The following is an 11,572-nucleotide window of genomic DNA, read 5'->3' as shown; positions in this document are numbered from 1 at the left end:
CACTACATGTATCTCCGAAAGTGTCTGTTGGGTTGGCACGAATCGAGACTGGGATTTGTCACTCTGTATGACGGAGAGGTATCTCTGGGCCCACTCGGTAATGCATCATCATAATGAGCTCAAAGTGACTAAGTAGTTAGTCAAGGGATCATGCATTACGGAACGAGTAAAGTGACTTGCCGGTACCGAGATTGAACGAGGTATTGGGATACCGACGAGCGAATCTCGGGCAAGTAACATACCGATTGACAAAGGGAATTGTATACGGGATTGATTGAATCCCCGACATCGTGGTTCATCCGATGAGATCATCGTGGAACATGTGGGAGCCAACATGGGTATCCAGATCCCGCTGTTGGTTATTGGCCGGAGAGATGTCTCGGTCATGTCTGCATGATTCCCGAACCCGTAGGGTCTACACACTTAAGGTTCGATGACGCTAGGGTTATAGGGAATAGATGTACGTGGTTACCGAATGTTGTTCGGAGTCCCGGATGATATCCAGGACGTCACGAGGAGTTCCGGAGGTAAAGATTTATATATGGGAAGTCCCGTTTTGGACACCGGAAGTGTTTTGGGCATTCTCGGTAATGTACCGGGACCACCTGAAGGGTTCGAGGGTCCACCGGGAGGGGCCACCAACCCCGGAGGCCTGCGTGGGCCAAGTGTGGGAAGGGACCAGCCCCTAGGTGGGCTGGTGCGCTTCCCACAAGAGGCCCAAGGCGCAAGGAAGGGGGGAAGGGGGAAAACCCTAGGCTCAGATGGGCCTAAGGCCCACCTAGGGTGCGCCCCCCCTCTCTCCCCCTCTGGCCGCCCCCCAGATGCATCTAGGGCTGGCCGCCACCCCTAGGGGGGAACCCTAGATGGGGGCGCAGCCCCTCCCCTTCCCCTATATATATAGGTATTTTTGGGGCTGCCAGAGACACGAGTCTCCCTCTCTCTTGGCGCAGCCCTACCCCTCTCCCTCCTCGTCTCTCGCAGTGCTTGGCGAAGCCCTGCTGGAGTGCCACGCTCCTCCACCACCACCACGCCGTCGTGCTGCTGCTGGACGGAGTCTTTCCCAACCTCTGCCTCTCCCTTGCTGGATCAAGGCGCGGGAGATGTCACCGGGCTGCACGTGTGTTGAACGCGGAGGCACCGTTGTTCGGTGCTTAGATCGGATTCGGCCGCGATCTGAATCGCTTCGTGTACGACTCCACCGACCGCGTTCTTGCAACGCTTCCACTTAGTGATCTTCAAGGGTATGAAGATGCACTCCCTCTCTCTCGTTGCTAGCATCTCCTAGATTGATCTTGGTGACACGTAGGTAACTTTTGAATTATTGCTACGTTCCCCAACACGAACAACATTCGGTCACCAAATCACATAAATCATATAATATGAAATCGTCATCGAATGTTAAGCAATGGATGTACCGGCAATGGATGTACGGTGACCGACGTACCTCCAGGTATATTTGATGGCCTGCATAAATATCTCGAAGTGGCTGAGGCAAACAAGCAGAATGGTTTTATGTATCGTCCATGTACTGTCTGTTGGAATACGAAGGATCACTCTTCCTTGAAAACTCTTCACATCCACCTGCTTGAGAAGGGTTTCATGCCACACTATATAGTTTGGACCAAGCACGAAGAAACAGGGGTTATGATGGAAGACAACGAAGAAGAAGAGGATGATGACAACTATCCCCCTGAATACGGTGATACTCAATTGGGGAAGCTGAAGATCAAGAGGAACTAGACGATGTGCCCAATGATGATCTTCGTCGGGTCATTGTTGATGCACAGAGAGAATGACAAAGTAAAAGTGAGAAGTTGATATTCGATCGCATGCTAGAGGATCACAAAAAAGGATTGTACCCAAATTGCGAAGATGGCAACACAAAGCTCGGTACCGCACTAGAATCGCTGCAATGGAAGGCAGAGAAGGGTGTATGTGACAAGGGATTTGGGAAGCTACTGAAAATAGTGAAGAAGAAGCTTCAGAAGGATAACGAATTGCTTGGCGGTACTTACGAACCAAAGAAGGTTCTCTGCCCTCTAGGATTGGAGGTGCAGAAGATACATGCACGCCCTAATGACTGCATCCTCTACCGTGGTGAGTACGAGACTTTGAACGCATGTCCGGTATGCGGTGCATTGCGGTATAAGATCAGACGAGATGACCCTGGTGATGTTAAGTGCGAGCGCCCAGGAAGAGGGTTACTGCCAAGGTGATGTGGTATGCTCCTATAATACGACGGTTGAAACGTCTGTTCAGAAATAAAGAGCATGCCAAGTTGTTGCAATGGCACAAAGAAGACCGTAAGAAAGACGAGATGTTGAGAGTACCCGTCGACGAGTCGTAGTGGAGAAAAATCGAGAGAAAGTGTTGGGACTTTATTATGGAGAGATGGTATTGTCAAGGTATCTTCAGTTTGCTAAAATGGGAATTTCAGCACTACCGTGCAGGGAGCTGAATCTAAAGAAACACACTAACCCTTCTTATAAAAATTTTAGCACTGAAATCTGTGAATCAAAAGAGGGCCTGAACTCCCCATGGTAGTGGGCACTAAACAACTCTGTTTCTATAACCATGCGCAAGTGGGGCAAAAGATAAGCTGTGGTTCATTTCGTTTAGCATCAGGACTCGGCTCGTGATTCGCTGCTCTGCGTAGTCACATTTGACTATGAGCCGTGGACTCGCGGGTACGATCCAAAAAGTATCCACGCAAGTGCCAGTACTATCCTACATTATTCTACGGTGTGATTAATTGCTCCTGTCCTGTTTCCAGTAGCGGCGGTGCAGGACAGGAGTGTGCAATCCGTAGACCGTCAGTAGCTCTTAAGGTTTGACAAATCCAATGCGTTATCGATCGACTAAAACAAATCCGCGAGAAATGCGCAGCGCCTAATCCCGTGCAGACTAGCAATAGATAGTGGCATCGCCTCGCAATGGCATCGTCAGACATCTCTGCTTAGCTTCAGTTGGTCAGCCGAGGCACACCGGCCGCGCGTCGGCGATGCAGCAGCGCAAGGCACCCAAGGCGTCCGCGGAGGGCGTCACGGAGCAGGAGGCGTCGCCGGCGGCCGTGCTGCCGAGGACCGCCACGGCGCGCGACTTGCTGGAGGCGGAGGAGGCTCCGGACCAGTGCTCCATGACGCCGCGGAAGAAGAATAAGAAGAGGCAGACGGGCGCCGGTGAGAGGCGGTGCAGGCCGGTGCTCAACCTGTTGCTCGTCGCCTTCGTCGTGGCGGTGCTGCTGGCGGTCGTCCTTCTTGCCGACGGCGGCCGCGTTCCCGCGGTCTGGATCGCCGCTGCCAGAGCCCAGCTGCGTCGAGGTAACCAAGCTTAGTTTTCTCATATCATAAATGCATGCTACAATATGTGTTTCGATCGTGTAGTTATAATCTAGACCATAGATTTGTCCAAGTATTGCATTTCTTTGCGCTCTGCTGCAAGGCTACATATGCGCAGCTATAAAAATAACAGCATCGTGCAGACAGATGCCACTGCTTAGTGCTTACTCAACTGAAAGTTAGCCGCCGTGAATGTCCCCAACATTTCTCAACTGACCTACTGCTAGCTGCTTGCACCGTTGCACACATAAGAGCATCTCCAAACCCCAGTCCACAGTTGATTCAGTGTAGAGACAGTGGTGTGCCAACTGAAGCTAGCACTGTTTGTCTGCCCCATGCGTAAATCTGAAGCCAAGACAAGTCAACACTAGCTCTAAATGCTCGATGATGCGTAGCGGGTAGTCTATCTAGCACATACCGATGAAGTTGACTCTGACTGGAGCTGGACGAGCTAAACCTTCTCTTTTTACGTGCATGCAGGTTCCGGTCACGCCTGGTTACCGTACGCGAGGAACGCGCCGGACAAACTCCTCGGCGGCCTCCTGGCCGACGGAGTCGACGGCGAAACATGCCGCAGCAGGCACGAGTCCTCCGCGTACCGACGGAGCACGCCGCGGCGGCCATCCCCGTACCTCGTCGCGAAGCTGCGACGGCACGAGGAGCTCCAGCGGCGGTGCGGCCCCGGCAGCGACGCGTACAGCCGCGCCGTCCAGCAGCTGAGCGCCGGCAGGAGCGCCGTCGACGCCGAGTGCAAGTACGTCGTCTCCGTCTGCAACCGCGGCCTCGGCAACCGCATCCTCGCCGCCGCGTCGGCGTTCCTCTACACGCTGCTCACCGACCGCGTCCTCCTCGTCTACCGGGGCAACGGCATGGGCGACCTCTTCTGCGAGCCGTTCCCCGGCGCGACGTGGCTGCTGCCCCCGGACTTCCCGGTGGCGGGCCTCGCCAACATCACCGTCGACGCCGCCGAGACCTACGGCAACATGCTCAAGAACAAGGTGCTCACGGCGGACTCCAAGGAGCCGGTGCAGGTGCCGGCGTTGGCGTACGCCTACCTTGAACACGACTACGGCGACGGCGACAAGAGGTTCTTCTGCGACGACGACCAGCGCCTCATGTCAAACATCCAGTGGCTGGTGGCGAGGATGGACACCTACAGCGTGCCGGGGCTGTTCCAGGTCCCGTCCTTCGCGGAGGAGCTCGCCGCGCTCTTCCCAGAGAGCGACGCCGTGTTCCACCACCTCGGCCGGTACCTCTTCCACCCGGCCGACCACGTCTGGGGCCTCGTCTCGCGGTACTACCGCGCCTACCTCGCGCGGGCGGAGCAGCTGGTGGGCGTCCAGGTGCGCGTCTTCGACAGCGAGCAGGGCAAGTCGCCGCACGTCCTGCGGCAGATCACGTCGTGCGTGTGGAAGGAGAAGCTGCTCCCGGAGGTCCTCGCCGCCGGTGAGCCGGTCATCACGCCGGCGACCGGGGGCATATCCAGGACCGTCCTGATCGCCTCGCTGAGGCCGTGGTTCTACGAGCGCATCAAGAGCATGTACTGGGAGCAGCCGACGGCGAGCGGCGAGGACGTGGGCGTGCACCAGCCGAGCCACGAGGAGTACCAGCAGTTCGGCCGAAGGTCGCACGACACCAAGGCGTGGGCGGAGATGTACCTGCTCAGCCTCTGCGACGTGCTCGTCACCTCCGGCTGGTCCACGTTCGGGTACGTCGCGCAGGGGCTCGCTGGCGTCACGCCGTGGGTCATGTACCGCCCGCTCAACTTCAGCGAGACACCGGACCCGCCCTGCGGCCGCGACGTGTCCATGGAGCCCTGCTTCCACACGCCGCCCATGTACGATTGCAAGCTCAAACACACGGCGGACACCGCGAGGTCGGTGCCCCATATCCGGCGATGCGAGGACGTGAAATGGGGCTTGAAGCTTGTTGGCCCCAAATAGTACGTAGTAGGCACTAGTTACACGGTTTCAGAGCCCAAACTCGATCACAAGTAGTAAAATTCTTCTCCAATCCAGACATGCATGTATTCAGATCTTTATTATAATATACTACCTCTGTTCCGAAATACTTGTAGTTGAAAAAACTTGTATCAATTTTCCCTAACTACAAGTATTTTGATACCGAGAGAGTATATGAAAAAAGCAACAATATTCATAAATTTCAAAACGAGCACTTAAGATGCCTACAGAGTTCTACTACTCCCTTCATTCAACAATGTAGTGCTTCCTCTATCCCCGTGCTTCAACTTTGACCGTAAATTTAACTATCAAGACCGATTGCGGCGGGAGCAAAAGTTAAGAATTCGTATTCGAAAGAAGTTTTTAATTATGTAACTTTTTCTCCCGCCGCAGGCGGTCTCGTTCGTTAAATTTATGGTCAAAGTTTGACCTCGGGAAGCGCAGACGCACTATATTTTGAAATAGAGGGAGTACGAATGACATGGGGTCACTGGCAGCCGTTAAGCGCCACGTTGCGCGCCGGCTGCGGATATATGGCATGTCAGCGTTGCGTGGCGGCGAAACAATGTGGTGTGTGTTTCAGAAGCTTCTGACGCAGTGGCTTCGTGAGTGGTGTGCAGGCTAACAGAGGTGTGGTGCGTGGGGCTGGTGTTGGGTGGTCTCTTACCGGCAACGGCTCGGCATCTGTGAACGTTGTTTCACCTTTTTGGAGGCGACGCCATGGAGTCCATCACTTGCACACTCTTGGATCCAGTTCTTTGGTGAAAGCCTAAGAGCAACTTCAACGGGCTGATCCAAATGGACGGTGTTTTTGTCCGCATTTTGTCCGTTTGGGTCGGCCGCCCGCCCTTTTTTAGATTTGGATCGGCAGTGCACCCAACGGGCCGACCTATTTCATGACCGCGCGTTTTAGATCATGCCAGTGGCGCGGGAAAGGTTGGAGGGGGGGGGGAGGGGAGCTGGTTTTGGCGCTCCAGCGCGCGTCGCGGCCGGCGCTTGTTATAAGAAGGCGCTCCCTCCACACTCTGTCCGCCGCCCACTCGTCTCGCCCCCTCTCACTAGCCTCGCCACCATGTCGATGCGCCGCTTGGGCGCTTCGGATTTTCGCGGAACCCCGTTAAACATTTTCAGAATCCTCAAAAACCTAACAGAAAAAAAGTCACGGGACTTTTAAGATCCGGAGGGGCAAAAAAATTCAAAGAAAAAAAAACTCAGTAATGGCGCACCTGCCCATGATGCGCCATTACTATCTTCCCGCCTTCAAAATTCAAACTATATCAAAAAAAGAGTTAGTAATGGCGCACCTGTCCACGGTGCGCCATTACTATCTTCCCGCCTTCAAAATTCAAAATAAATCAAAAAAAAGTAAAAAAAAAGTTAGTAATGGCGCACCTGCCCACGATGCGCCATTACTATGCCGTATATATGGCTGGGTGGGGTCCTCTCCTCCTTACCTCTTCATTGTTCTCCTCCACTCCACCTCTCCTCCACTCCATCTCCTCCTCTCCTCCACTCCATACCCCCTTCTCTCCTCCACCATACTCCCTCCTCCTCTCCGGCGACCTCCTCCTCCTCCTCTCTGGCGACCTCCTCCTCCCTCCTCTCCTCCCCTCCCCTCATGGTTTCTCCTCCCTCCTCTCCGGTGATCTCCTCCTCCCTCCTCTCCGGTGATCTCCTCCTCCCTCCTCTCCGGTGATCTCCTCCTCCCTCCTCTTCGGTGATCTCCTCCTCCCTCCTCTCCGGTGAGCTCCTCCTCTCCTCTCCTCCCCTCCCCTCATGGTTTCTCCTTCCTCCTCTCCGATGCTCCGGTGAACTCCTCTCCGGCGACCTCCTCCTCCTCTCCGGCGATGTAGGCGAGCGCCTCTCCGGTGACCTCCTCCTCCTCTGCGGTGACCTCGGCCCTCCTCTCCGGCGAACTCCTCTCCGGCAAAAGAACGTACAAGATCCAAAAACGAGAACAAAATTTGAAAAAATATCGTGCAAAAAAATGAGCAAAAAAAAGAGCAAAAAATGGGCAAAAAAAATCGCGATCCAGATCCAAATGCAAAATTCAAAAATAGCAATGGCGCATCACCCCACAGTGCGCCATTAGTATGGCAAAGCACATGTGTAAATATCGCCCCCTGGGAGGCACACTAATGGCGCATGTTGGTCTATACTAATGGCGCACGGCGTGATGCGCCATTAGTATACCAGATACTAATGGCGCACCAGTGGTGCGCCATTAGTATTTAATACTAATGGCGTGGTACTAATGGCGCACCAGTAGTGCGCCATTAGTAGGCAAAACTGGTGCGCCACTAGTAGGCCTTTTCCTAGTAGTGCCGTCGCCACGCCGTCGCGCTGACAGAACTCACCCTCGTCCTCAACTGGATCAAGTGCACGAGGGACGTCATCGAGTTGAATGTGTGCTGAAGGTGGAGTGTTGGGGAACGTAGTATTTCAAAAAAATTACCTACGCACATGCAAGATCCATCTAGGTGATGCATAGCAACGAGCGGGGAAAGTGTGTCCACGTACCCTCGTAGACCGAAAGCGGAAGCATTTAATAACGCGGGTGATGTAGTCGAACGTCTTCGCGATCCAACCGATTCAAGTACCGAACGCACGGCACCTCCGCGATCTGCACACGTTCAGCTCGGTGACGTCCCTCGTACTCTTGATCCAGCCGAGGCCGAGGGAGAGTTCCGTCAGGACGACGGCGTGGTGACGGTGTTGATGAAGTTACCGACACAGGGCTTCACCTAAGCACTACAACGATATGACTGAGGTGGAAATCTGTGGAGGAGGGCACCGCACACGGCTAAGACAACTGTCAACTTGTGTGTTCTAGGGTGCCCCTTGCCCCCGTATATAAAGGAGCAAGGGGGAGGCCGGCCGGCCCCTAGGGCGCGCCCTCAAGAGGGGAATCCTACTAGGACTCCAAGTCCTAGTAGGAATCCACCAAGAGGGAGAGAGGGGGGAGGAAGGAAGAGGGGGAAGGGAAGGAAAGGGGGGCGCCGACCCCTTCCCCTAGTCCAATTCAGACCCAAGGGGGGGCACGCGGCCAGCCCCTCCTGGCCCTTCCTCTCTTCCCATTAAGGCCCATAGAGGCCCATTAGTTCCCCCGGGGATTCCGATAACCCCCCGGCACTCCGATATTTATCCGGTGACCCCCGAAACTCATCCGATGTCCGTATAACATCGTCCAATATATCAATCTTTACGTCTCGACCATTTCGAGAGTCCTCGTCATGTCTGTGATCACATCCAGGACTCCAAACAACCTTCGGTACATCAAAACACATAAACTCATAATATCGATCGTCATCGAACGTTAAGCGTGCGTACCCTACGGGTTCGAGAACTATGTAGACATGACCGAGACTCACTTCCGGTCAATAACCAATAGCGGAACCTAGATGCTCATATTGGTTCCTACATATTCTACGAAGATCTTTATTGGTCAAACCGCATAACAAAATACGTTGTTCCCTTTGTCATCGGTATGTAACTTGCCTGAGATTCGATCGTCGATATCATCATACCTAGCTCAATCTCGTTACCGGCAAGTCTCTTTACTCGTTTCGTAATGCATCATCCCGTGGCTAACTCATTAGTCACATTGCTTGCAAGGCTTATAGTGATGTGCATTACCGAGAGGGCCCAGAGATACCTCTCCGACAATCGGAGTGACAAATCCTAATCTCGATCTATGCCAACTCAACAAACACCATCGGAGACACCTGTAGAGCATCTGTATAATCACCCAGTTACGTTGTGACGTTTGATAGCACACAAGGTGTTCCTCCGGTATTCGGGAGTTGCATAATCTCATAGTTATAGGAACATGTATAAGTTATGAAGAAAGCATTAGCAATAAACTAAACGATCATAGTGCTAAGCTAACGGATGGGTCAAGTCAATCACATCATTCTCTAATGATGTGATCCCGTTCATCAAATGACAACTCTTGTCCATGGCTAGGAAACTTAACCATCTTTGATTAACGAGCTAGTCAAGTAGAGGCATACTAGTGACACTCTGTTTGTCTATGTATTCATACATGTACTAAGTTTCTGGTTTGTCGGCGTTCTAGGAACGGGGGTCCCCAGACTTGCCTGCCTGCGGCCCGCGGCGTGGCTAAGTCAGCGGGCCGTACGGCCCATCTTCATCAGCGAGGCATCCAAGACCCTCGCGAGGGGCCAAGCCTCGCGAGGCGGATGACGCAAGACCTCCTCAGGAGTGGCCTGGCCAGGCAGGCTCATGAGGAGCGGAGATATCAAGGCGGGGCAAACCTCACGAGGCTCTCGTGACGTGAGCCATGACGATCGAGACTAGGCGGGCGCCAGCGCCCGCAGCTTCCTTGTTTCCTCTCTGGTGCTAAGGAGGCCAGCGCAGGCGAGGAGTACCGAGGCATCAGGCAAAGGTTGCCGTATTGGTGTAACGAGACCAAGGCTAGAAGGACGGCAAGACGGAGGTCATCGTGGAGCCCAAGATGGCGTCACCACCAGAGCCTTTCGCAGGCGAACACCACTTTTGTCAGGATAGCTTGTACTAGCTGTCCCCCTTCAAATTTGCCCGCCGTTGTTGGCTCCCTTCCCGCTCAATATTTGGGAAGAGGACCAGGGCCTATATAAGTAGATCTAGCCACCACCATAGGGGACAACTCACTCAGAGGCATCTCACCCACACAAGCTGGTCGAGCACAAGAACACCTCAACCTCAGGAGGTTGTTCTTCCCCTTGTACTGTTCATCATCAGCCCAAGAGGCAATCCACCACCACCACACTGGAGTAGGGTATTACACCACAACGGTGGCCCGAACCAGTATAAACCTCGTGTCTTTCTGTGTTGCGAGTTCGTCGAGTTCGTCCGTGAGATCTTAGCGAGCTAGGGCGTGGATTGGTAGGAGGGAAAGACTTCGCGCGCACCCCAGAGTTCGAACCTTAAGGGTTTGCGGGAACCCCGCATCCGACATTTGGCGCGCCAGGTAGGGGTGCGCCGGAGCTTCTTCCTCGACAATCGACTCACCAACGCTCCACGGTCAAGATGTCCGGCAACCCAAGAGCTGACTCCGACCGCTGGGCAGCCTGGCCGGCCCGGGCGATGACGCCTGCTCTTGAAGACCTCGACCCCGCGCTCCGGGCGGCGCGGGCGTCATCCAACGCTGCGGGGCGCGGGCGGCGCAGCCAGGCGTCGTCCTCCCTCACTCCAGGACAGGTAGGAGCCGCTGCAAGGGTAGCAAGCCACGCCGCGGCAACGGCGCCGCACTCGCGGCGAGAGCAGGCAAACATGCGGGCAACACTCATCGTGGCAAGGGAGCTGCCGCGGTGCCGGCTGATGGAGAGCGGCCGGGACACGCTGCTGGAACGCATTGCTGAGTTGCTGGACGCGGCGGCCTCGGGAGCGCCGCCGCTCTGCTATCGACTCCCTTCTCAGGCCGTTATGGGGTCTCCTGGCTGGCCTCGCCGCAACCACGCCCCGTCGGGCGCGCATGGGGGCTTCGTCAACACCAGTGCGGCTGGTGGCGCCGGGGGCTCCGCCGCCCCCATACCGCCCGCGACAAGCACGGGCAGAAGCGTCGCCCCCCATGGTCCCGGCGAGATGCCACGCTACTATCCTCATGACGCCACGCTGGGCCGGGCAACATGGAGTGTGGGGCACTACGGCGAGGTGTTTGGGGTAACAGTCCCGGAAGCCTACGTGCCCCGCATGACGGACCAGGAGTACACACCGGAGGATGACCCCGACTCGTTTGTTGGAGAAGATTGGGAAGAAGGGGCGCTAGGAGTCGAAGCCTTCCAGGAGGCGTCGGGGAACCGCCACGACTGCGTGTGCAACGACCACTACAGGATACCCCTAATCCCTCAGTAGCAAGCTTACGCTAACCATGAGTCGTAGGAGGAACAGATCACCACAACAGCTGGCGGCCCCAGCTCGGCGGCCTCCCTGCCAGCGGGGGGATCGCGTTGGGGGCTGCAGGAGAGGGGTCGGGAGCCAGGCCCCTCCCCACGGCGCGCGAAGCCAGGGGACACCCGGAGGTAGGCCCTCTGCCGGGGAGGCTTCGACAACCCTTCCCCCGGCAGAGGACCTGTTGTCGCCGAGGGCACCACTGGCGTCCCCTTTCCCCCCTTTGTGTCGTCCAGGTTGCCGGTCGGCTCAAAGGTGGTCGAGGGTGGCGCAAGGCGGGGCCCTCGTCTGGCGATGTGAAGCAAGGCCGGTACCTGTGAAGAAGGCCCAATGCCTGTGAAGCTCGCCGCCCGTGACACTCTCACGTAATAATGAGTTGGG

The 11,572-nt window shown here is 55.5% G+C and overlaps 1 protein-coding gene across 1 annotated transcript; it reads left to right on the top strand.

Moving 5' to 3' along the window:
• The first annotated feature begins 2,877 nt into the window (after positions 1-2,877).
• On the top strand, positions 2,878-5,535 carry LOC123141848 (galactoside 2-alpha-L-fucosyltransferase). The gene is made up of 2 exons (XM_044560914.1): positions 2,878-3,320; positions 3,819-5,535. The coding sequence occupies exons 1-2, from the start codon at positions 3,002-3,004 to the stop codon at positions 5,279-5,281; spliced, it is 1,782 nt and encodes a 593-aa protein (XP_044416849.1). The 5' UTR covers positions 2,878-3,001; the 3' UTR covers positions 5,282-5,535.
• Positions 5,536-11,572: the final 6,037 nt, after the last annotated feature.

This window comes from Triticum aestivum, chromosome 6D (genome assembly GCF_018294505.1).
Source record: "Triticum aestivum cultivar Chinese Spring chromosome 6D, IWGSC CS RefSeq v2.1, whole genome shotgun sequence".
NCBI classification, from domain to species: Eukaryota; Viridiplantae; Streptophyta; class Magnoliopsida; order Poales; family Poaceae; genus Triticum; species Triticum aestivum.
Note: the sequence above shows the minus strand (reverse complement) of the source record. Positions and strands in the feature narration are given on the sequence as shown.